The sequence below is a fragment of the Pseudorca crassidens genome, chromosome 3 (genome assembly GCF_039906515.1).
Source record: "Pseudorca crassidens isolate mPseCra1 chromosome 3, mPseCra1.hap1, whole genome shotgun sequence".
NCBI lineage: Eukaryota > Metazoa > Chordata > Mammalia > Artiodactyla > Delphinidae > Pseudorca > Pseudorca crassidens.
Genome location: NC_090298.1, coordinates 35,787,861 through 35,815,203, shown reverse-complemented (window position 1 = coordinate 35,815,203; position 27,343 = coordinate 35,787,861). Strand labels below are relative to the sequence as shown.

Sequence of the window (27,343 nt, the reverse complement as noted above, 5' to 3'; positions counted from 1 at the left end):
TCCCAGCTGATCTCCATGATGGTGAGGGGACTTCCCAGGGTGCAGGCATCTTTCCTCTTTCACAGCTCTCTCCCAAGGGGTGGGGTGCAGGTCCCTTCCCAATTCCTTTCTTTTCTTTTGTCCTACCAGGTTACACAGAAATTTTCTTGCCCTTTTAGAGGTCTGCCAGCGTTCAGTAGATATTCCGTGAGAATTGTTCCACATGTAGATGTGTTTTTGATGTATTTGTGTGAGGCAGTGAGCTTCACATTCTACTACTCTGCCATCTTGATCCAGTAGTCAAGAACTTTTAAATACGTAAGACATTTTCATAATTTTGAGATGTATTATTTAAAAACTTTTTTTCCAGAAGGAATACAAAAAATAAAATGTAATACATATAGCTTGCAAAAGGTCTCAACATAAGACATTATTGTTCAGGTATCATTTAATTAGTGTTATGTATAACTTAGATAAATTATTAATTACCTTGAGGAGATCTGGATCAATTCCTTTAATCTTTGGAACTGGAACTGGGGGTAGAATCAACATCTTAATCCTTGAAAACAAAATTTTGTTTTGATGTCAGTTATACATTCTCATTTCAAAAGATAGAAATAAAATGTTGACAGTATTATTAAAGTAACAAAATTTGGAATAAGTATAACCTGAGAAAGAGGAAAGCATTAAGCAGTAAATGACAAGGCAAAACTATAGAAGAAAAAAAGAACAAAAAAACAAAAAACCCTCATCTGAAACCAATTTAAGTAAAATGCAGTTTTCTTATAACTTTTCTTTTATAATGTCTTTTATTGATAAGACAGTCTTAGTATTGGAAGTTAGAAATTTAATTCCATCTGAAGCCAATTTCCATGTCAGTTATAAGGGAGGTAATTTTAATATACATCTCATCTGTAATTTGTAGAGGAAGGGAAGGGGAGGAGAAAGAGCCAATCTATGTGGAGCCAACATTATCTGTACCCTTAAAAAAGAGTGGGTTGGTATAAGTTCATACCACAAATCTACATGAATTATAAGATTATCCAAGGCAATCTCATTAACCAGGGTGTTATTGCACAGTTCATTTCAGTTAGGACAGACTAAATTTGAACTATCTCTAATCAGTATGGATTTGTATACACAAGTCTATGATGCACTTAAAATTTCTGTTCCAAATATTTAAGTTACTTTTTGACCATAATTCATTTCAATATCTATCCTGCTTGTCTTGTGCCTGATTGTATCCCCAGCACTTAGAACAATTCCTGGCACAGAGAAGGTGCTCAATAAACCATTTCTTGAATAAGTTTGAGTAAGTCATTTATTTCATTAATAGTGTAACTAGAGTTTTTGTTTTAAAGTCAACATTGTGGCTGTGGAATAAAGCTCAGATACTACTATAAACCACTGATGAAAGAAATCAAAGATGACACAAACAGATGGAGAGATATACCATGCTCCTGGATTGGAAGAATCAATACTATGAAAATGACTATGCTACCCAAAGCAATCTATAGGCTCAGTGCAATCTCTGTCAAATTATCCATGGCATTTTTCACAGATTTAGAACAAAAAATTATACAATGTGTGTGGAAGCACAAAAGACCCCGACTAGCCAAAGCAATATTGAGAATGAAAAACAGAGCTGGAGGAATCAGGCTCCCCAACTTCAGACTATACTACAAAGCTACAGTAATCAAGAGAGTGTGGTACTGGCACAAAAACAGAAATACAGATCAATGGTACAGGATAGAAAGCCCAGAGATAAACACATGCACCTATGGTCACCTAATCTATGACAAAGGAGGCAAGAATATACAATGGACACAAGACAGCCTCTTCAATAAATGGTGCTGGGAAAACTGGACAGCTACATGTAAAAGAAAACGTGAAATAAGAACACTCCCTAACACCATATACAAAAATAAACTCAAAGTGGATTAAAGACCTAAATGTAAGACCTGACACTATAAAACCCTTAGAGGAAAACACAGGCAGAACACTCTTTGACATAAATCACAGCAAGATCTTTTATGACCCACCTTCTAGAGTAATGAAAATAAAAACAAACAAATGGGACCTAATGAAACTTAAAAGCTTCTGCACAGCAAAGGAAACCATAAACAAGACAAAAAGACAACACACAGAATGGGAGAAAATATTTGCAAATGAAGCAATGGACAAAGGATTAATCTCCAAAATATACAAACAAACAGCTCATGCAGCTCAATATCAAAAAGACAACCCAATCAAAAAATGGGCAGAAGACCTGAACAGACATTTCAGCAAAGAAGACATACAGATGGCCAAGAGGCACATCATAAGCTGCTCAGCATCACTAATTATTAGAGAAATGCAAATCAAAACTACAATGAGGTATCACCTCACACCAGTCAGAATGGCCATCATCACATATCTACAAACAATAAATGCTGGAGAGGGTGTGGAGAAAAGGGAACCCTCTTGCACTGTTGGTGGGAATGTAAATTGGTACAGCCACTATGGAGAACAGCATGGAGGTTCCTTAAAAAACTAAAAATAGAACAACCATATGCCCCAGCAATTCCACTACTGGGCATATACCCTGAGAAACCATAATTCAAAAAGATTCATGTACCACAATGTTCATTGCAGCACTATTTACAATAGCCAGGACATAGAAACAACCTAAATGTCCAATGACAGACAAATGGATAAAGAAGATGTGGTACATATATACGATATTACTCAGCCATAAAAGTGAACAAAATTGGGTCATTTGTAGAGATGTGGATGGACCTAGAGTCTGTCATACAGAGTGAAGTAAGTCAGAAAGAGAAAAACAAATATTGTATATTAATGCATATATGTGGAATCTAGAAAAATGGTACAGATGAACCTATCTGAATGGCAGGAATAGAAAGGCAGACGTGGAGAATGGACGTGTGGACACAGTGGGGAAGGGGAGGGTGGGATGAATTGGGAGATTAGGTTTGACATCAATACACTACCATGTGTAAAATAGATAGCCAGTGGGAACCTGCTGTATAGCACAGGGAGCTCAGCTCAGTGCTCTGTGATAACCTAGATGGGTGGGATGGGGGGGAGGGAGGTCCAAGAGGGAGGGGATATATATATATATATATATATACATATAGCTGATTCAGTTCACTGTACACGAGAAACTAACACAACATTGTAAAGCAATTATACTTCAATTAAAAGAAAAAAAAATTAACATTGTGGCTCTGGAATAAAGCTCAGAGATTATCCATTCCAATCTGAGTTTTGGGTATCAGCTGACAGTCTACTTAGTGTGAATGAACGTTTTTTGCATGTTTCCACCACCTTTTTACATAATCCAAGGAATGAGCCAAATTCCGTAAGTTGTGTTTGAGTAGACTCCACTAGGTTTACTCTGTGGGACGGTGTTAAATTGTTACTGATGAACAGAAGTTATAGAAAAAATTCATGTTATTAATAACTGCTACCATTTTTGAATGCTTCTGATAAACCACTATGAGATGTATCTTGCACTAGACTCTGGGTCGGCAAATTACTGTCTATGGGCCAAATGTGGTCTGCCCTCTGTTTTTGTAAATAAAGTTTTATTGGAACATGGTCATGGTCATTTTACATATTATCTATGTAAAATAGTTTGCATATCATCTATGGCTGCTTTCATGCCACAGTGGCAGAGCTGAGTAGTGGTGACAGAGATTGCATAGCCTAGAAAGCCTAAAAATTTACTGTTTGGTCATTTTTAAAACAACTTTGTCAACCCTTGCACTAAACATTTCATTTAATCCTTACCACTACCAGGGAGGCAGAAGACATTATCTGTGGAAAGATTTAGATATTTAAGGAACATGTTCAAATCACACACCAATACTTGGCTCAGCTGGCACTCAAATCCAAAGCAGCTGACTCCAAAACCTGGGCCCTTTGCCTTCTGTCACGCTGATGGGTTAAACTTGGTTCTGCATCTCTAAATGAATAGTTCACGGGTTCAAACACATAGAAAAATGCAACAAAACCCCAGTTACAGGAGGCAAAGTTTCCTAAATGTCTAACGCTTTACTTTGTATGGGTGCCTTTTTTTTTTTTTTTGAAGAGGATGATGCATTTAGGTACTTGTTGATAGCTTTCTAGGAGTTGTGGTTGACTTTAGGCCAGGGTGGCAGACCCTGCAGCTTGGAGGACCCAAGCCAGTCATGCAACTGAATATAGCGGGCCTGGTACAAAGTCATAGGGAGGGATGGGAATGGTGACAGAGAACGTACGCCCTTTGCAAATGGGATGGTTGTTGGTCCTCTGCTTCAGCACATGTTGCCATGCAGGAATATCAGCCCAGTTTCACTAGATCTGTTTTTAAAGGTAATCTGGTAATCTGGATTTTTGTGTGAAAATTCCCTGTTTTATAAACACTTTGCAGGAAAACCTTTACTCCAAAATCAAAAGGACATAAAACAACAAAACATGGATCTGTGGGCTGAATTTGGCTTTCAGGTTGCCAGTTTGTCACTTCTGTTTTATGTTGATTCAGTTATTTCTTCCTGGATTAGTCATAGCTTGAAGGCTGGAGTAGGTCATATGGTGGGAGCCACAGAGTGTAGAATAACGATAAACTGGCATGAAACTACGTTTCTGATTTTTCTATCATTTTATTCAAATCCAAATTACACTATAAATTTTGCTAGAGTTGACTCAATGATCTGGACTAAGAAAGGGAGCAGTGGCTTGGTTTGTGAACTAACAAAACCTCAAGCAAAGAGCACCTGAAGTCCTTTACAGTCCTGAAGTTCTGGGGTAAACTGGCATAGCACCTCATTCTTTGAGTTTCATTTTAATTGTTCTTTCCACACTTGCTGTCAGCTATTTTCTACCATTTCCTACTTTCATTAGAACATGGAAATTTAGACAATGATAAGGGTTTTTATGCGTACATGAAAAAAGAAAGGTTAATTGTTTTCCACGGAAAACTTAATTTAGAACAGGAAATTTGGCAGTACAAATAGATTTCCAAAATTTTTCCCAATTTGGTGATTTTGACCAAGCGTCATAGTTAAGAACTTCATTATTCATAGAAAACGCTCTTTTAGACAAAGGTTAATATATTTCCTTTGAAATTCTATTTGGAGGATTATTTTTTCTTTCAAATATTGTTAACTAATGTAATTTTAAGCAACGTAACAAATTTGCTTGGTCTTCATGATGACTCGAAATTGACAACTAATGTTAAAAGTAAATTCCGTTATGTACATAGTGGGTTTATCTACTGCAGGTACACATAAATTAGCCCATCGCCTAACTGTACAGATCAGTGAATTCAAATTAATCAACAGAATAATTTGACTCCTTTGCTGTTGGCATTGCTTAAATATATAAATTACTTAAAATCCTAAATAATTATTTACTTATTTACTAACTCCCCCCCCCACAACTGAAAAGTGTGTTATCCTGCTTTATAATACTTGTGTTTCTAAGATAGTAATGTTGCTAGAAAGTTAGATAGAAAATAAAATTCTACAGAGGGAATTTTGTTTTCTCCTGAGCTTACATTATAAAATTGGAGATTAACCCTTCCTACATTCACTTGGAGACTTTTAGCATGCTTGACACTCTGGAACTCTAGAATTCTGAGAATTCTTCTCTCTACTGAAACTCTATTTTGATGTTTACAAATACTATACAGCTTCAAAATACAAATTAAAAAGCGTTTACAATATATTCACATAGATCCTATTCTGATTTGTAGATGCGTCTTGGCTTCACCTGGAGACTTGTCTTTAGTCCTAGCTAGAGTAACCAACTGTCTTGGTTTGCCTGGACACAGGACTTTCAGTGCTAAAACCAGGGAAGTCTCAGGCAAACAGAGTGTTAGCTACCCTAATTCTAGGAGAAGGGGCAAGATTAACCCATGGGACTTAAAGAATATTCTAAACTACCATATGACCCAGTAATCCCACTACTGGGCATATACCCTGAGAAAACCATAATTCAAAAAGAGTCTGTACCACAATGTTCATTGCAGCTCTATTTACAATAGCCAGGAGATGGAAACAACCTAAGTGTCCATCGTCGGATGAATGGATAAAGAAGATGTGGCACATATATACAATGGCATACTACTCAGCCATAAAAAGACATGAAACTGAGTTATTTGTAGTGAGGTGGATGGACCTAGAGTCTGTCCTACAGAGTGAAGTAAGTCAGAAAGAGGAAAACAAATACCGTATGCTAACACACATATATGGAATCTAAAAAAAAAAGGTTCTGAAGAACCTAGGGGCAGGACAGGAATAAAGATGCAGACATAGAGAATGGACTTGAGGATATGGGGAGGGGTAAGGGTAAGCTGGGACGAAGCGAGAGAGTGGCATGGACTTATATACACTACCAAATGTAAAATAGATAGCTAGTGGGAAGCAGCCGCATAGCACAGGGAGATCAGCTGGGTGCTTTGTGACCTAGCGGGGTGGGATATAGGGAGGGTGGGAGGGAGGGAGACGCAAGAGGGAGGAGATATGGGGATATACATATGCATATAGCTGATTCACTTTGTTATACAGCAGAAACTAACACACCATTGTAAAGCAATTATACTCTGATAAAGACGTTTAAAAAAAAATATTCTAAATGTAAGAAAACTGGCGACCAGTACCAGTAACTTTTCCTATGTTTTGTATTAAAAGTTCCTGTAGTCTGTACTGAGTTTCTTTCAAGAATGAAAATAGGATAATTAGCCTTTACAGCTTAAGGGAAATTTAAAGGTCATATAATCCAACACCCTCAAATTACCCATGAGAACATGGAGGCCTAGAGAGATTAAGGGACTCAAATGAGATTAAACAACAGTGGCAGAATAATAACTGGAACCTGCCTTTTGACTGCAAGAGAATGCAGAATGGAATCTCTTCAAGCTTAGAATTTTATCTGTGTTGACAAAAGCAGATGAAATACCAAATCATAACTATCCAAGCAATTTCAATAAAACCCAAATTTACTTAAAATCATCATCATATGAAGTCAAAAAAGGTTTTATTAGATTGAATTATCTAGGTGCTTTAGTTTACCACTTAAATTTCCTCTTACATTAGGACTGTGTCAGACTCAGCCAAAGCCTCACTGCTGCCTTATGGTCCTGGAATAAATGAGCCAATTTTTTCAGAACTTTGAGGAGGTACATATCACAAGGTGTATAGTCACTAGCCTCAGCCTCTTAATGTCCTATGCAACTTTCCAGATAGAACTGAGACCTGTGATGTCTCTATGATGAACACAACAAAGTGGTAAATGTATAACTGGACATAACGTTTCACTGGGTTGAAATATTTCACTCATGATTCACAAAAGAAAACATCAAACAATAAATGGAAACATGTATGTTTGCTAAATAACTGGCAAAAACATATCAAAGTATGTTATATCACACTTACCTTTGTTGTTTAGAAAATATGCATAAAAATAATGTCACCATTAGTCCAAATGTTCCAAAGATAATAAATAAGAACCATGGAAACCGGAAATCTGAAAAACATAAGAACAACATCTCACTCACAGAACTATGAATAGTTGAAGTTTACATTTCACTCTCCTGTTCCACATAAAAAAACTTCCTAATTTGTATTCATCTAGTAGAGTCAGTGATTTCATTTGATAACCACTGAAATAGACTGCAATGACTTAGGAGTATTTTCTGTTCCAAGAACACCTCTATCCACTTCCTCAGATCCTTTCATGTACCAAAAAAAGAAAATCAAAGTAAAGAAACAGCATACAGTTTAAGCACAATCCATGTTTATACAAACAAACTGCTTTAAGCATCTTATGTATTCAGGGTATGTCATTAAAATGCTTCAGCTCTAGGAAAAATTGATGCCTGTTAATATACTACTTTTCCTAAGTAATGTCCACTTGGTTCTTTTTTTTTTTTTAAAGGTGTGGTGATATTTTTTAGCCTCCAGATTGGGGATCCATCAAAGTTTTACTTTTGAATCATTACTGAAACTTTTTAGACATGCAGGGCATACATTTTCTGCTTAAATATTGCTTAAAAATATGCTTAAAAATATTGTTTGACAGAAGAAGATCAGTACTAGGACTCCCATCTTTAGATTTTAGTATAATTTGTAGCAAATTTGTGGGCGTCTGTAAAACTTCTATTTCATTTCTCAAGAACAAGTGCCGCAGTGGCAGAGGTTGACTGCTTTTAAGGTGGAATTTACCTTAAGGTTGCTTTATGAAAGTAGGCTTTTATGCTGTAATATTTTATTTATTTTCTTATTCAGTTATTAAAAGCCCCAAGGGAGACGTTAGGCATATTATAAAGAATTAGTGGGGGAAAGAATATCATTTTTTTGTATGTTGTGGTACCTATAATTTTATATCAATGATATACTCAGGAACATAATATAAAGCGAGTTTAATTTTTTTCTTTTTTAACAGAGAAGAAAAGCTTGTTTAAAAAATGTTTTTGTTAAGGAATTAAATGCCATCACAATAAGGTTAAAGGGCATGTGGCAAATGTGCTTTTAACCTGAATTTCATTGTATCAAGTATCATTTGAAACAACAAGTCTGTTGAATAGAGTGTAGAAAAGATGGTGCTATAGACATTTTCATTTGTGTTATATAGTATCACGGATTCTACCTGTACTGTAAGTGCAGAAATATAAATTTAATTTCTCTGTAGCTTGTGACTGTTTCGTTAACAAACCTCAGACCCTCATGTGGCACTGTAAACCTTCGTTTTTAATGGGGATGAGTTATAGCCAATTCCCATTTGGGAGTGATAATACTTTATACACTTACTATTCATTGTTAAGCAGCCTTCTTTATTTCTGTATCCAAAAATTTAAATTCTTTTATTCTGAATTCATAGGTCTCATTTCTTTAAACTATATGTTTATATTTCTTTTATAGAGGATCTTCAAATATTCCTTGTCACTCTTGAGCGTATCTAGCACACGATTTATTAAGCCTTCCTCCAGGTAAAAGCCACACCCAAACTTTCTAAAACCAATAAACATCTGCCATTGACTACTTATGCTGACTCAATATTAGGAATTCTCTAAGATGCCACATAGACAGCCATCCATCCAGATTCAGAATTTCTTCACTGTGTGTGTATATGAGAAACATTTTTTTCTGATTATAAGTGCAAAACAAACTCATAGAAAATACTAGAAATACAGAAACAAGGAAATAAAGAAATGAAGAAAAGAATCACCTGAAATTCTGTTATCCAGAGATACCCCACCCCCTCCATCAATAGCTTAGTGTATCTTCTGCTCTTTAACTTGCACCTACCCCATGACTTTTCCTGAATAATTCAAAAATGAAATCCTCCTTCCTCTTTTGTAATGGAGAGTACCTGTTACAGGCAGTGAACTCAAGGTCCCTCATCCTGACAATTGATGCTAATGTATCTTGATCTGGACAACACCCTAACAATCCCTGTATATTGACAAAAACCATGTTGGCTTCCATCTTAATCTCTTAGGTTTACCTTCTTCACATGCAAACGGTCTCATCTGAGGAAGTGTTACGAAGAGCACCTCACTGAACTCGCCATATTTTTCAGAGTTTCGTTGTCTGGATCTCACACGCACTTCATACTCTTTATCCAGTCTCAATGAGTACACTGGAACTGATGTTGACAATACAGGGTCCATCTTTCAAGACAAAATATAAAACTTACTGGTTAGAGAGTCAACAACTCAATGCAATAAGCTCTATGAGGTGTTTCTACATTCGTATTCAAAATGAATTTCTGTGAAGTAGGCAATGTTTTAAAATGCGCTGGTGGAGTTTGCTATTTAGAGAAAGATCAAGGCAAATAACTTAGTAACACAACATTGTAAATTAACTATACTTCAATTAAAAAATGGTAAAAAAAAGAATTTTGTTAAATGGGGAGTAGTCTTCAAATTTATTTTGGTATAAACACAAAGATATGATAGACTTGTTTAAAGAAATGCAGCTATATCTTTGCATTAGGCTGTCAGATATTCTACTCAGATCAAAGCATAATAGAATTATAGTGAATGGCAGAATTATAAAGATTACAGATACATTGCCTACCCTTTGGGATATTGCATTCTTATATAAAGACATCAGAACAGAAAGAAACACACATATTTCCTATATCTGTATCTGTTCTTTGGAAATCCTGGGTAGTCATTCATATGATCACAGAATTGGAGGGTGTCCTAGAAAAATCATAGTTGTCTTAATTAAACTTTCAAACAATTCTATCAGCTTGCTCTAGAAGGCTTAAAGCCACCTCAAAATAGTTTGCTATTCACAATTTGTGAAGAAAAGTCACTGGAGGCCTTTGGTAACAACCAACAGGATTCCACAACCCTGAAGGCCAGGATGTTCCTTTACCTTCCCAGGGAAGGGTAGGTGAGGCTATTAGACCTTTAAGACATGTTGCTATCAAAGAGGTTAGACACAACTAATGATGGTGTTTTCCTCCAAGTCACATATTCAAAGCAGGTACACAATATGTGGTTTTCTTGTGTTTTTGGGTAGAACATCTTGTTCCTGTTTATAGAAAATTAGGAACATTCTCTTCTTCAACAGCATGGGTTTTATCACATAAATAAGATTCTCATAATTTATTTTATTAAGTCAGAGCCTGGGCCTTCAGCTTCTAAAACAAATTTCCCTTCACCTCAGTTAGTTTCTACTCACAAAGTACCTCTTTTTTTCTCCTATGTACACAGAATGGTTAGTTTGCATCTTTTATAGATGCTTAATATATGGAATATTTGTATAGCTAAAATGCTTCTGAATATTAAATTCATTTTATTATTTTTCTTAAACTATTTTAAAAAGCCTATGTTTCCGTTCTTGAAGCCCTCATTTCTCTGTCACCGTCACCAGTACTATTTCTTTACAGATTTCATTAATAACAAAACCAAAAAGGGACCCTCGGCCATTCGACCCATAGCCCCCTCTCCATCTTCCCTCACCCTTCCACACCAGCCACACCAAACTCAAATTTGCTCACAGGTCTCCTAATACCCGCCCTGCTCCCTGCCACCTTCCTATGAGGGAAAGCCTATTCTTGGCTAATTCTCAGTGCAAGTACTGCTGATATTCTAAGAAGCCTCTTCTGGCAATTATCCCTACTCCATCCTGCCAGGTAGTACACATATTACTTCTTTTAATTCATTGCTCTAATTTCTATATTATACTGCAAATTCCCTGGGGGCAAATGATGCCTTCATTTTCTTTACATTTCCAAAGCCCAGCACAATACCAGGTATATAGTGGGTACTCAAGAGATGGCCAACACATTGTGGATAATTCTACGCCACCCATTAAGTCTTAAAAAAAAAAATAAAAACCAACAAATTCTTAACTTGGTTTAGCGGGTATATAGTTGTAAGCAACTAAATGGTCATTAGAATTACTTTTATATTCAAAATGTGTTTAATAAATTAAAAATGGGCATAGTAATACCAAATTCAATATTGTCAAATGCAACATGAATTCCTGATACAAGCAACAAACATTAGCCTTTTCCCCCTTGACTTACAACCCTCTCTTCTTTTTATGCTTATGCCTCTTGTTCTCATAACCAAGTAGAATGTAAGTTCTTCAAGAGAGGTCAATTCTATAGATGGGCCCTTGATACTCATGACAATTCTGAGATACCTTGCAAATTACCAAACTTATAAATATCATGAATTTGTAACTTCATTTATAAAAGGTAAGTAAAGTAAAAAAGTTAATTGACCCCTTTGGACTTATCTGATGAGATTTAGCAGGGGTGCAATGAAAAGTGCCGCAAAGCCAAGTTGGGATGCAGGCCTGAATGGTCGACGGAGTCCCATGCTCCCACGCATCTGGCTCAGAGTGTGTGATTCCTATCAGTGCCTCGCCTGGGACAGAACTACAGGCCATGGACTTTCTGTGTTCAAACTATCAGCACTCAGTTTGTGTGCTAATGTTCTGATTTACATCTTTGCTTTTTCTAGGTTGTCAAACTTTTTTTGTTTCAGGTCTCCTCCACACTCTTAAAAATGATTGAGAATCCTAAAGATTTTGGTTTTTTTGGGTTATAACTTTCACTATTTACCATACTAGACACTGAAAATGAGAATTTTAAAAATACTAATTTCAAAATTAAAATAATAGATTTTACGTTAACGTTTTTATAAAAATTATTGTACTTTCTGAAAGAATAAAATTATAGTGAGAAAAATGACATTGTTTTACATTTTTGCTAATCTCTTTAATATCTGGCTTAATGGCTGTATTTTTACAACTGTCTCTGAATTAAAACTGCTAGGATGTGTTGTTTTGGTTGAGGTGCATAAATAAAACTTGGTCTCACAGATATATAGTTAGAAAATGGAAGAGATATTTTAATACTCTTTTCAGATGATTGTATATATTCTTCTTTAACACCAACAAAAAAACTCAGTAAGTGGTATTTTCTTAAAGGTTAGTTGCAATGTGGAATCTGAAACTCTATCAATGAATCTTTCATACGTCATTATATTAAAATCCACCATTCCATCTAGTACTTTGAATGGATCATTTCCCCATGTGTGGTTTTGGTTACAGTACGTACTGGTCATTTGGAAAATATTGTTCACTGAGTTATGCAGATTTTCTAAATGTTCACACATTTCACTATACAATATTTTAAAAAAACCTCACTTTTGCTTATATCACCGTTGATCTCATTAGGAGATCTTCAAAGGTTGGGGAAGCTATCAAGCTCACAGCTGCAGATGGCAAGTTTTCCAAAATTCGAATTTAACCTTGAAAGCTCAAATTTTCTCCTTGGCAACAAATACTGTCAATTGTTTTTCTTAAGTGTTAAGTTCACTTTTTCAAGAAATGTTGCCAAGTATTTGCCAACTCAAATATGAAAAGCCATCCAGCTGTTTATCAGTTATTCTTTCAAAGTAAAAATGGTATTCCAAGCAAAAAGGAGCTAGTTCTAGCAGGCAACTCAGGTGTTTAAATGCCTTTTCTCAAGATAACCAACCACACCTCAGTATGTAGCTGCAGTGCTTTAGGTGTACTTCCCATGTGTTGCACAGAAGATTAAAAAGCTACATACTCAGAAGTCGTGATTTAATAAAATTAATAATATATGCAGCTTCATCGAGGACATTCTTATGTGAAACCACCTCCCCGCAGCCCTGCTCACCGCTTCTTAACTGTGAGTGCATGGTGGTGAAGAATACAGTGACTGTCAGTACGATTTGGAATTACTGCCTTGATTCGTGCTAAGGCAGCAGCAGTGTTTCCACCATTGCGTTTGGACCATCTGTGTAAATCTCGACACAGTGAAAAAAGGAAAGAACATTCTAGTATTATTATGAAAATAGTCTTGAGCTTGTGGACTCCCTGAAAGGGTCCCAGGGACCCTCAGGGGTCCAAAGTTTACACTTTGGGAACTGCTGCCCTGGGGTGCCTAGCACCGTGCCTCTTGCACGGTAGTTATTTCAACACCTGGTTGCTGAACAAATGTTTGACTGAAGCTTGAATTTAGAAAGGCTTGTCTGACTCAGCATCCAGCCAAGCTTTTCTGCACCAAGTTATGGAACAGATATCTAAATTAAAATGATTCTGCAAACAGAACCTTGAAGCCCAATACTTAACTGTGCACAGCTGCTCTAAACTTAACTTTCCTCTAATGACAAAACTGGCTTCTTCCTCAGCAGTTCACTGAATGGACAGGGCCCGGTGTCGCAAAATTCTAGGAGTGAGGCTGTGCCGGGCTGCTGGGCACGACCTGGTGACCAGCCAGAAACCACTTGGCTTGGCCAGGCCTGTGGCTGTGGCTAGACTGATTTAGAATTGGTTACACTGGGAGCAGCATGATAATCCTGGTTTCTTCTTGTTGTGCGCCATGTGGACTTGATCGAAGTGCCCAGTTCCCATACACTTGGCAAGGAAGTGTGGGGTTCAGAGGTCAACCAGTACCATGCCACTTGCTTACATAAAAACCTCTTAGCTTGATTCTCCCTTGAGGTATGTAACAAAACATCCTTCTGAAACCTCTAGGGGATCGATTCCCTCCCCCTCTGTTTCCCTCCTGGAGTCACTCAAGAACTTATTTTAATGGGGGTCTGGTGAAGAGTAGCAACTAAAATCATGGGAGAATATTTAACCCCGGCTCACTGTTGACCTTGATCATAACCCTTCCCATGTTTAGCCACACCCTCAAAGGCAGCTAAGTGGCTAGAGTGCACGATATTGTTCTGAAGTTCAACTGGATACCAATGATGACTGGGGAAATATAGTTTTCCTTTCCTTCCATAGGTTTCTGTATAAAACTCCATGTAAGCATTTGCTGTCTTAAAGAATTCCAAGATGATATTTTACTGATTATATCCATTTTTCTCAAATAAGAAATTAGAGAGCATATAGCATGGGCATGTGGTATTAAGTCAAAAGGAAGTCTATAAATGAGAGGGGGTTGTTAAACTAAAAAGAAGAAAAGTCAAAGGATTTTTAAATGTGAGATGTAATGATATCTTACCATTTTCCACTGGGTCTCATTTACTTCTTTGTATTGCAGTTCATATTCCAGGACTATCCACCCCTTCTGAACATCTGCATTTGGTGGTGGTTCCCATCTCACTTGGATATCTGCATGAATCCCTGTTAAACTGATGTTCAGTAAAGTCCAGTTGAGGCCAATGGGTGGATCTGGTTGCACTGGGCATTTCAACAGAGAATTAGTACACAGACACAGCTCGATATTAGTGGAATGCTTTCTTCCGAAGAGACTGTTACTTTATACATTTTTATTATTCAAACTCTTAATTCTTCCAATATTCCCACTTTATGGGACAGTATCATTTTTTTTAACATCTTTATTGGAGTATAATTGGTTTACGATGGTGTGTTAGTTTCTGCTTTACAACAAAGTGAATCATTTTTTAACTTAAGGATGATCTGTTTTTAACTTAAGGATGATCTGTTTTTGACTTAAAAAAAAAGCCCCTATAAAAAACTTCTTTTTGAGTTTAAAATCTGATCTATAGCTATTCTTAAAGATTTGCCATGTTTTACACTTCTTTTGGCTCTGGTAGGATTAATACTTTGGGATTTTGGCAAAGGAATTCACTTTAACTCAGAACTGAAGGAAGAGAGTCAGAAAGATCTGTGGTATTTAAACATGTCACTGTTTTGGAACTAGGGGTGGAGAAATCTTTTTTCTTCCAAGCTGTATGTGACCTGGGGCAAGATCTTTCTTATTTTCTTTCTCATTTCTTGTCTTTGCCACTTCTGTATGGCTACAGAAGCACAATCCTTCCAAACACTCAGTAAATACTCCTTAGCTTGTCTTCCTAGCCACATGTGATCATTTCTTCAGATATAAAATGAAGGCATTACACTGCTCTCTCAAACGGTAATGAATCAGTGTTTTCTGTGTTTTACTTAACTGCATGCTACTGACCACTGTGGAGTGGATACTACTTTATAAAAAATGAGAAAGTCCCAATTTGACTAATCATGACCACATTTTGGAAACTAAATTGAAGGGATTTGCAAAATAGCTAAGCTACCCACATCATGATAGTTATACCTCATCTTTCTGGATTTGTTGGGGACTGATGAATTCTGAAAACCAAAGCTTAACCCTTTATATGACTGAACTATAAAAATGTTTTTAATGCAAAGTTGTCTCCAACCTATTACTCATTTTGCATCTTACAAATCTTCCTACTTTAAATAGAGGATATAGAACTGGGTCCTTTTTGAGAAGGCTCAGTACCACCGTTACGAGCATAATAATCACCTCTTCCTTACTTTTATGCTTATTTCTAGGTGCCTTAGTTGACACATTACAGTGTGAGAAACACTCTGAGATACTTAAAAAGCATCTGAAACTGAATGCATTCAAAGGCAAGTCTTCTGCCTGAAGCTTGCTCCTCTTCTACCTTCCCTGGTTCTGTTAATGGCGACTCCATTCCTCCAGTTGCTCAGGATAAAAATTCAACTCTTCCCGGACTCATCTTTTTTTTTTTTTTTTTTTTTTTTTCCGGTACGCGGGCCTCTCACTGTTGTGGCCTCTCCTATTGCAGAGCACAGGCTCCAGACGCGCAGGCTCAGCGGCCATGGCTCACGGGCCCAGCCGCTCCGCGGCATGTGGGATCTTCCCAGACCGGGGCATGAACCCACGTCCCCTGCATCGGCAGGCGGACTCTCAACCACTGCGCCACCAGGGAAGCCCCTGGACTCATCTTTTTTTTCACCATCCCACATTCTGTCAGCTGTACTTCCAAGATACTCCCCAAATCCACCCACTTCTCATCAGCTGCATGGCTCTAACCTGGTCCTAGCCATTATCATTTTTTTTTTGTTGTTGTTGTTGCTGCATTAGCCTCCCAACTAGTCTCTTCCTGTGGTCCTTGTCCCCCTTCAGTCTATTCTCAACACAGCCCTCAATACTGTGGACATGGTGGTCATCTTAAGTTAGGTCATATCACTCATCATTTAAAGCCTTCCAAAGGCTTCCTATCTCACTCCAGATGAAAGCCAAAGTCACACATGGCTTAAAGGGTACCTTAGCCTTGACCCTCTGACCTCTGGGATCTGGTCTATGACCACGCGCCTCCTCGCTCTCTGTGTATCCCCTCGCTACCCCATGCTGTTCCTTGAGAGAGCAAAGGCATGCTCCCGCTCCAGGATCTTTACCCTTCCTGTGCCCTCTTCCCTCAGGTGGACACGTGACTGTTCTCTCATTTCCTTCTTCACTCAAGTGTCGCTGTCTCGGTGAAGCCGTGTCTGATAACGCTACCACTGCAACCTCTCCAGCATGCTTTTCTCCCTCCCGATGTTACCTCTCTTCCCAGCATGGTCTCTTTCCACCCTCACTGGGAAAATGTCCCACTAGGGCAGACGTTTTCTGTCCCCAGCACCTAGAACACTGCCTGGTCTAAGGAAGAGACTCAACGATTGGCTGAATAAACTGAATGAATGACAGATGCCTAAGTAATATGACTTTAAATCCAAAGACGAGCCCTGTGAGGTCTAGTAGAATACATTCATAATACATGAGGAAGCTGAGGCTTGTGGCTGTCATCTTCAGATCTAGGTTCACCTCGGTTCTTTGTTGTCTCTCACTCTCAGCTCCCTCCCTACCTGCTTTCATGGTAACTCTGCCCGTCATCATCTTTTGCCTTGATTATCACAAAGTCTTCTAATCCCCATACCTCTAGTCTGTGCTATTCCAATCTACCCTCTACACTGCAGCAAGACGAATTCCCCTGAGACAATAGTACCATGCTGTATGGCTTTGAGGTTAAGAGCATGGGCTCTGGAGCTATGCTGCTTAGGTTTGAATCTCAGCTCTGCCTACCAGCTGTCTGACCTTGAGCTAGTCATTGATCCGCTGCTTTGGGGATCAGTTTCATCATCTGTAAAATGGGGATTATAATAGAACCTATCTCACACAGTGATCATACCTGATCTATGGTAAATGCTGTGTAAGGGTTAGCAATAAATATCCTGAGGTCATTTCCCTGCTTAAGCATCCTCAAATGTACCCCTGGGCAGTAAGGTAAAGTCCAAATTCCTCTGTGGGGTACACAAGATCAATTGATGATTTCTCTGGCCAGCGAGTCAGGCCTGCCAAACTGCTCCCGAGTCTGTGAACATTCTGTGCTGTTTGTCACTTTTGGAACTTAGTCGCTGTTGGAAGACACAGTCCATCTTGTATAACTGGCAACTCCTGCTGATGCTTTAAGAAGTAACTGAACTAGTCACCATCTCTGTGCAGCCCTTTCTCTACCCTCGGGCCCAGTCAATCATTCCCACCTCTGGCCACAACCTTGGCTTGCTGTGCATTCCACACACCTTGAGTCCGGCACCTATTGTGCTGTATCACAATTACTTGTTAACCTGCCCGATTTCCCTACTTGACTGCGTCTTACTCGTTCTGTAGCCAACACACCCAGCACAGGGCCCGGCTCGTGGCACTTGGCAGGGACAGGGTTAGAACACGGGTCTTGACACAGTAGTCTTTCTACTACCCATTTAGCCACTAGACAGCTACATCTATTGACGTTAGGGCATATGTACGAATAGTTCCTCTAAACCGTATAATTGGGTTCTCTTTTCTGCGTGGTACAGTTTTCTCAATCTTCTCCCTCAAAGTCAGGCTATCAGATTTACTTGTTTCCATCTGCAACTTCTACCCACACTCTCTCTGTCTCTTCCAGTCTGCTGATGCCTGGGAAACCACACACAAGAACAACACGTCTGAGAGAGGCTCCAAGGAATTCCTATAAGCAACAAATGAGCTTTGTGGATAGATCTGAGGCACCAACGTCAGCTACTCATGGTCCTTCTTTGATTCTTTCTATTTAGCTGTTTATACTATTATAGTATAAACATGAATATTCCAATTATGGTTGTTTGTTTTGTTTCATTTCCCCTGTGTCCACATGATGCGCAAGGGATACGTTGCTTGGAACTTTCACTTCGTTCACTGAGCTGATTACCTCCAGTGTTTGTTTTGAGATCTTATAAACATGTCTTTAAACTGATTTTGGCTGTTCTGTCCATGTAAAATTCCAGAATGATTATGCCTTGTGGTAAAGAAAATCTAGGCCTTTATTATAGCAGTGACAGAGATCAAGGCCAATGTATTTCAGTAGATCAGAATATAATAATCATACCAAATCATTAGGAGAGAAGGAATCTTAAGAGTGCGTTGAGTTTGTCCCTTGCAGCGGCACACAAGAATACAATCCAGCTTTAGCGACCTTCTCAAGGCAAAGACTCCATAAGACTCCTATTCTTTTCTTTACAACATTTACTGCCAGATTTCTTTCATGTTAGAGCCAACCCAAGCTCCCTCTGCCCTTTCTCTCTTGTTCACCAGCTGATCTCATGCACTGTAAAGGAGACCGCCATCCCTCTACAGAGTGCAATGACACAGTCTTCCTATTTGCATACACTTGGACTTTGCAGCCTTCCCCACTTATTTAATCTAAAGCCATGTCAAATAAAACACAAACCTGTGATTTACCTATTTCCTCAACAGAGAAACACTTTTGATCCACAGTATCACCATTGCTAGTTAGCTTGATACAGTAGGGGATCCAAATGGAGGTATAAGATGAATTAAAGTAACAGCTGTTTTCTCCAGCAGAGACATAATCGGGGCATTCTTTCCATTCTTGAGTCCATTCTTGAGTGCTCCTGAAATGGAGGGTAAAAAAGGATGAATTGTTCCCCCAAATCATGCCATAGCTTAAGCCAAAGCAAGGTGCTTGGCAGTCAGAGTCAATAAATTGGGACACGACTATGTTATGAGCAAGTATCTTAGTGGCACCATTTCCAAGAAGTAGCACATCTGTGGACTGATGATCAGTGTCTGTAGACCGATAGAAGGCCATTTGGTACTTCTGCCTATACCAAAAGCATCCCTTCATTGACTGTGTATAATGAACCAGCTCCTAAATTAAGTGATTTATTGGTAGGTACTTCATTACCCCCATTCTGCAGATGAGGGTTCTCAGGCTTACGAAGGTTTAAAAATGTTCCTTTATTAAAATACTGCAGAGAGTCAACCCCCAAACTATAGAGATTCCCAGAGAATAGCTGAGTCTTTAAACCTGGGTATTCCCCCAACTCATGGTGGAAGAAACTGAGGCAGCACACTGATGGTGTTCTGCAGGCTGAGTGACATGGAGATTTGGGTGGCCCTGAAGTGGACAATTGGCTACCGCCCTACTCTGAACTGCTGCATCCTGTGTCCATCTCCCCAAAGCTGTCCATTGTTTGGGGGGGATGGTTTCCTGTTGCCTCGAACTCCTTCCCATTCTCCTGATTTTTTTTCCTTAATTACATGAAGAGCCACGGGAACATTTCAAACATGCTGGACATCCAGGTAACCTTTAAGAAACATGGGAGTCCTAGGATTTTCCCCTCTACTCATAAAAGAGACAAAAGCCATGGACCCAGAAATTAAAAAAAATTCTCCAAACTGAGAAAGCATTTTTCTTCTCCATTTTGTAAATAGAAATGGACATTTAATTATAATATCAAAAAAAGGAAAACAAAAATGGGCTGAACTGAATCAATGTGTTTGCCAGCAGTTCCTTTTTTGGTTTCTCTACAAAGAACAAGTTCATCTTTTCCTATATCTTCGATCAGATAAGAAGAAACAAAACAAGTCATGAGGGATAGATGGACACATGGAGAACACTGAAGAAATCAGAAAAGCTACATCTCCATATTTAAATTCTACCATAGAGTTATTCACCTCTATCCCAGTCTACAGAAAGCATCATTTACCCAGATGACTTAGAACAACAGCAGGATGTGTGTCGAAGAAAAAAGAGATGCCAGGAAGTTCACTGTGGGAGGACGTCAGTTTGGGGAAAGGATATTCCCTGATCAGCTGCTAAAGGGGACCTGAACAAAAATGCAGAGCAATCCAAAGATCGCTCAGACTCAAGTCCATCCCAGCAGGAACTGAGCAAACATGTGAGACAATGTGACACAGCTCTCCTCCCATTTCCCATCTGCTTGCCTGACTGAATGACTGAATTCAGCAAGCCATCACTGGGTGTCTCCAATGCAAGCAGTATGTAAGCATGATAGCTGGCACTAGCACTGTGTAGCTATAATGATTAATAAGACTTGATCACTACCTTCAGGCTAGAAGACGACTCAGAAATTACCATCCGAGTACTTTCTTTTTTTGTCTCCTTTATTCAGTATACTGATATTTCATAAGCATTGATTATATATAAAACACCATGCCAGATATTATGCGGGATTCATGTGAATTACTCCTGCCTCAGGAGAATGACCAAGAAACTGTATTACAAAGCAGTGTGGCTAAGTGTTTACACATCGTACTCACTGGAGTTAGAAGAGGGAATGATTGCTCTGGCTGTTCATGGAAGGCTTCAAGGTGGAGGTAGTGTTTTTAGCAATCTTGAAGATGGGTAAAAGTTTAACAGATGGCAATAGGGAAAGGAAGAGAGGGAACAGAAGGCAATGGAATCATTGGGAAAAACTTTCTTAAATTAGAATTGCTACTTAGGTGGGGTAATTGATTATTTACTTACTCTTCACTAGGCTATCGGCCGAGAAGGGGGTTTACAAGTCCAGGAGACATAAAGCCAGGTAATCTGTGGCTGAGGGAGAAGGGGGTAGGAATGACCTTGTGTCGGCTGAGGTGCTTGGGGCTGGCAGGCCAGACTGTGGAGGTCTGTGAGCATCACCCCAGGGGGATGGGTGCTGGGCAGCAGTGGACAGCAAGGACCCTGCAGGCTGTGGGAAGGCAGGATGAAGAGCTGGGAGAAGACACATGTTTCCTTCTTTACAGCTGTTTCCCAAGTTTGGCACTAGGAGGAAAGTTGTGTAACATCAGGGGGTCCTTGAGACAGCTGCTTGTCAGCTGTTGGAAAGAACTTGGGATTAACATGGACAGTGAACTGTTGCTTAATTTCTGGTTGAGATTCTCAGAAGCTGCATACTCTTGGATGAGAGGGAGATTCAGCTCTGATGGGAAAATTAAGCGGGTAGAGGGTAGAAGGAAGAATCGTGTGTATTGTGTGTATGTGTTTAGAATAGGAAAAAGATAAAAAAGAACTATCGATAGGTGGGTCATTGAACTATGGTATGGTTTGTTTTATCTTGGCTTTCAAACAAAATTAGAGTACAGTAAAGAGAATGGTTTAAGAGATTGCCCAGGAAATGAGGTTTCCATATAATAGTAAAGGACATATCAAATGTATTTAGCATAACTGACAGTATTAAAGTGACTATTAAAACATTCTAGTGCTTAGCAGGTCTGGAGTTGTAATAGGGAGGTTAGCTCTGTGTATTTCACAGTTTCTCAACTTTGGCTTGTCAGCACCCTGGTCCCCATGGGGACTGTAGGAAAAACACTGTTTAGATTGTCCCCAACCCATTAGCTCCACGGAACAAACAACTTAAAGCACTTATCTTAAGCACAATAGATCCGGAAGAGCTAGTTCAAAACACAACTCCCAACCCCCTCCCTCACTAACTGAAGTTGAATTTTATTTTAAATACATATTTAACACTTCTTTTTAAACTATTAAATTTAGAGAAGAAAAACATGGGGGCTTCCCTGGTGGCGCAGTGGTTGAGAGTCCGCCTGCCAATGCAGGGGATGCGGGTTCGTGCCCCGGTCCGGGAAGATCCCACATGCCATGGAGCGGCTGGGCCCGTGAGCCATGGCCGCTGAGCCTGTGCTCCGCAACGGGAGAGGCCACAACAGTGAGAGGCCCGCGTACCACAAAAAAACAAATGGACTCACAAAACCGATGCTCTGTTGCTTGCCTTCACTGGGTTGAATTTCTCTACAGATGACCAAAGCCCGTTTATGGAAGCTACTCCCTACACTTAAGTGCGCTAGGTTTGCTCCCAGACTGGCTTGTCACATACCGGTGAGAACTATAGCAACAGCCTATCAATAAAAATCAGAATAAAGAGCAGAAGAAATGCTTTCCACTTAAAGGTAACCAACTGGAAGAGAAAAAAACAAAACAAAACAACATCATTTATGTTCTAAGGGCAACTGTTTTCATTATCTCCAGATCATGCGTTTTAGGCTTAAAATTTAACACATTCCTTAAAAAAAGAAAAGAAAGTAAAACTGCTCTTTCTCCTTTCTAATTTCCCCCACCACCTTGCATGGAAAAGAAACTTTCTTTTCAAAAGCCGGGGTAATTTGGGGAGGGGGTTTGGTGGGGTTGGGGGAGAGAGAATCTTTGAGACTGAGTCTTCACATGCCCACTTCTTTGAAAACAAGGCATCTGCAGGCAAAAGGCTGAGAGCAGAGCATGCTGACAGGCTCCTCTTTTTGCCAGGCCTGTGATTTGCATTCTTGCTGAGTCCCCTCCAAGCTCAGAGGCTGAATCGGGCACGGTCTCCATCACAGGGTGGCACAGACTGTTCTGAATTGGCTGCCTCTTCCCCCAGCTCACCTGGCCAGGAGCAGAGCCAGCCAAGCCTGCAGCTGCCTCTGGGCCCGCGCTCTGGGCCTGACGTGTTTAGATTCCCTTGTGCTTTAGCTACCAAGGCCAGGCCGGGAGTGCATCAGCCCCCTCCCTCTCCTCCCCGCCTCCAGTGCTCTGGCTCTGGATGACATCATGTCACAGTCTCATCTCTGTATCAGGGATGGGGAGTCATGATTCTATAGTCCCAGGAGTTGCCTGGGAACTGAATTCTAAGAAACAATGACAAGAGTCAGAAAATGCGTTTGTATTTTCTGCTTTGTGTGAGTGGGTAACGTGAAGGCGACACACTTGTACTCTAATTGGTGCAGTCCTGGTAATGTATATTCCTGATACTCCTAATTCCCTTAATTCTCCCCTTTCCAGAGACACCGGGCTGGGCGCTCATGTTATTTTGGCTAAGATATTCAAAATAGTTCAATGCTTATAGAGAAAACACAAAACACTGATTTTGCCAGTTTGGTAGGCCCTAATTATGAGGTTGTACTTAGGGGGTTGGAGGATGTGACAATTTCTTCCCCTGGGATCCCAAACTCTACTAGGACAATAATTGATGACGTCTTTCTGAATAGATCCAAGACTTTCCCCCACCTCATCACACTTTTAGTAGCATCTCTACTGGCACAGGGCTGGGTTTGGACCAGGGATGCTGAAAAGCCTGGGCTGTGCTGAGAAGGCCTGGAGGCAAAGGTATGTGGCCCTGATGGATGAGGTAAGGGACAAATACATATCTGTGAAGGCTGCATCCTGTTGGATCTTTTTACTCAGGTTCAAATTTGGTGAATATTAGGGTGGTGAAAATCTGTTTTCATAAAGTGGGCCCAACTGCTATTTCTCTCTTTATTTTAGTTATTTGTGCCAGTATGAATAACCTATTTTGTTTTGATTGAGCTCTAAGCTGCTGAAGCAAAAGTATGAAAATTGAACCTACTAAATCTCTCTTCATTTAACAATAATTTCAGAGGATATTCAAAAGTGTTACCAGACATTTTCGCTTCCTTTCAAAAGTGTTACCAGACATTTTAGCTTCCTGTCCAAATGTATGTATACAAATCAGCTTTGTCAGCTGGCCCCTACCTCTCTGCAGTATCAGCCTCGCTGGGGAAAAAAGTGCATTTGGTGCCCAACCGTCTCATCTCTGTGTGCCCTTTGGGGTACATCTGAGAGACCTCTCACACACCTGGAAGGTGACTAAGGCCAGTCCTAGTTGCTAATTCAAGGTATTTATTTGCAAATTAAGCATCCAGCTCTGCATTAAAAATGGTCTTATAGCACATCAATAATCATAAGCAGTAAAGAATCAAAAATCACTTTTGTAGCCCAGCAATTAGAATTCTATATTATTTTCAATTATTATCCCGCTACCAATAATAGGAATAGCAGCTACCATTTATTCAGTCCTTACTAGGCTTGTCACCAAGCACAGTGATAAGTGTTTTTCATGGATTAGTTAATAGAACCCTCACAAGAAGCCATGTAGCAAGGTCTATTATCTCCATTTTGCAAATGAGGCGGCTGAATTGTTGACAGACTGACTAATCTGCCCAGCACCACTCTGTGAGCGAGGGCCGGAGCCAGGCTGAAACGCGAGATGGTTGGCCCTGAGCTCATGCCCTTAACTGCCTGCTGCCTCTACCTTTCCTTTCCCCGCTCCTCTGGGGGATTGAAAGCACCATCCTTGGACAGATGACCACCACCAGATCAGGGGTCTCCACTAATCTTGCATCTTGGCAAGAAAAGAGGAGATGATAGAGTGTTTGAGCCTAAAATTTTAAAAGCAAAAAGGTACAACATGAGAGTAAACAGAAATGGAAATCGTGCCAGGTGAGGAGGGGTAAGAAATGAACGACTTGGGTGGTGATCACGTTGGAAGATTTTTGTTTCACTCTTCCCGTTATTTTACAGGATCATCAGTAAAAATGGAAGAGAGAAGTATCACAGTCCCTCACTGAATGAAACTAATTTAACAGGGACACAGTCTATTTTCTACATAGGAACCAGTCTTTTAAAACACACATCTTTAAAAAAACCCCTATGGCTTCCCACCACAGAGAAAGTAGGCTGTGCCGTGGCCTGCAAGGCTCGTCTCAGTCTGGCCCTGCTAACCCTCTGACTTCTCCCCCATTACTCTCCCTGTCTTCCACCTTGTACCATCCGGCCTCCTGCTTTCTTCCTACCTGCCACATCGGCCTCAGGGCCTTTGCACTTGCAATTTCCTCTGTCTGGACAGTCTTTCCCCCGGATACTCACATGGCCTCTCTCACCTCATTTACGTCTCCGCTATAATGCACCACAGAGAGGCCTCCGATGACCTCCTCATTTAAGATGTCACCCGAGCTCCTGACATACACACACACTCATGCACACTCACTTTGTTCACTCCCCCATATGCTCACGCACATTTACACATACAGACACTCATGCACAACCACACCTCCCCACACTCACACATATTCACACGTACATACTCACCCACCTTCCCACATTCATGCAGTCACACTTGTGCCCACTTTTACACACTCACACATTCTTGCACTCACAAACATGCTCACTCATACCTTCACATACTCACCCTCAGACACTCTCAAGCACATGCATATATTTACACAGTGCTAACACTCTTTCTGGCTTTACTTTTCTTAACCATGTTGCCAGCTGACATTTAATTTTTAATTAAAAAAATTTTTTGTCTGTCTTCCCCCACTGTAAACAAAATCTCCATGAGACCAGGGACTTTATCTTTTTGTAATCACTACTGTATCTCCAGGGCCTAAAACAGTACCCAACATAGAGTAAGGGCTGAATTAATATCTTTGGATAAATGAATGGGTGAATGCATTTAGGTCATCAGAATAGGTTATTTCCGTTCCTACCACTGCATGTCACTCAATACGTTTTAATGAGAAAGTCTGTAGAAGAGAAAAGTCAGAAAGGCACGAAGCCTGCACCTTCTGATATAGAACAGCTGTATGGATCCTGGGCTCTGTAAACCGTGATGAACCCCATCTGTCCAGTGGCATGAAAAAGTCTCTAGTTCAGGTGAACGGCACTTGGTGAATTTAGGCTTCCCGGAAGAATCTGCAGAATAAAAAGAAAAGGCAAGGCATGATATCGGGAGGGTAACAGATGGGCCTAATGAGACACATACTTAAAGCGGTCAAGAACAAGCACTTCTTCTAGAAATGCTGTTTCCTTGGGTCACAGCTACAGAACTGCCAGCTGCCAGTTATTTCTCTGTCAGTCCCGATTCCAGGGACAAACCATTTTGTCTTTATTTCCGACATTATTTCTTGGGGCCTGTTTAAGAAACCAGAGCTAGAGATGAGGATTTGGGCACAGGTAGTTTATTTGGAGGGTGACCCCAGGAAAGGGAAAGAGGGACGTAGGGAAGGGAAAACAGCTAACAAAGTGTCTGCTCTTCGGCTCGTGCCCATAGTGGCTGACAGGGGTCCAACCCCACAGAGGTCCCTCTGAGAAGCTGTGAAAAGTGTGCCTTCCCTGTGTCCTCGACAATGATGGGAGCCCAGGGCGTTTATCCACCAACTCCCATCGGTGGAGGGCTGCCCTGGTGGTGTTAATGTCACTGAACTTCTAGGCTGCACCTGCCCATGGGCTGAGGGTCCGCACCTGACTTCTGAGAAACCTAGGCAGGCACCCGAAGTGTGCCCAGCAATGTGCATGGTGGCAGCTACCCACCATGGATGGCTGCGTTGGCACCAGTTGGGCCCCAGAGAACCACAGAGGCTTTTCTCTTTTTACAGATGTTTGATAAAGTCACTAATGTTTGCATTCTTTTAAAAGATTCAGCCAGTAAACTCATTAAATAGGTATCATTAAACAGATACCTACTTTCAACAACTTGTGCATATATATACGTGTCAATTCTAATTTGGGAAGTGGAGAAAGACTCCTGTGTGTTAGGATATTAGCCAAGCTCCTCTGCATCTATGAAAACTGCAGCTATGAATGTGCAGCAGGTCTGAGGTAAAACTAATTTCTGTTTATCAATTTTCATTATTCTTCTGACTTCCATGGCCATTTTGGAGACTGTGGTCAATGTTTATGAACCCACTCAGAGCACTGAAGCACTGGAGCCTGTGTAATCGATTACAAATGAAAAAGGTGTATGTTTCTTTAGGCAAGCAACTATTATACAGTAGAGTTCCTGGAAAAGTTCCTTTTTCTATTAGCTGAAGCACTGGAAGTATTATCTTTTAGATCCTTCCAGAAAATCAGTGCTAAATAAACCACATTTAAACCACAACTAACATGTTTTAACGCCTGCAGGGTTGAGGGGAGGATTGCACATTCTGACTGTTTTTTTGAACAGAATGTGAGAAGAGGAAATACACCAGATTTCCAATTGAGAGATTTGTGATATAGTCTCAGCTC

The 27,343-nt window shown here is 40.0% G+C and overlaps 1 protein-coding gene and 1 long non-coding RNA gene across 6 annotated transcripts in view; one reads left to right on the top strand and one right to left on the bottom strand.

Annotated features, from left to right (window-relative positions):
* The window catches only part of LOC137221250 (uncharacterized), a 56,458-nt gene extending 37,864 nt beyond the window's left edge, over positions 1 to 18,594 (top strand). The window contains exon 3 of the long non-coding RNA XR_010941948.1: positions 18,167 to 18,594. This is a non-coding gene — a long non-coding RNA (uncharacterized lncRNA). The remainder of the gene's footprint in view (positions 1 to 18,166) is intronic.
* GHR (growth hormone receptor) overlaps positions 1 to 27,343 on the bottom strand; it is a 272,691-nt gene that overhangs the window by 9,160 nt on the left and 236,188 nt on the right. For all 5 annotated transcript variants that reach the window (XM_067730609.1, XM_067730610.1, XM_067730611.1 and 2 more), the window contains 6 exons: positions 25,900 to 26,029; positions 18,979 to 19,151; positions 14,476 to 14,654; positions 9,469 to 9,634; positions 7,398 to 7,488; positions 469 to 538 (listed from right to left, as the gene is read on the bottom strand). In XM_067730609.1, coding sequence (XP_067586710.1) covers positions 469 to 538; positions 7,398 to 7,488; positions 9,469 to 9,634; positions 14,476 to 14,654; positions 18,979 to 19,151; positions 25,900 to 26,029 — 809 coding nt within the window. The remainder of the gene's footprint in view (positions 1 to 468; positions 539 to 7,397; positions 7,489 to 9,468; positions 9,635 to 14,475; positions 14,655 to 18,978; positions 19,152 to 25,899; positions 26,030 to 27,343) is intronic.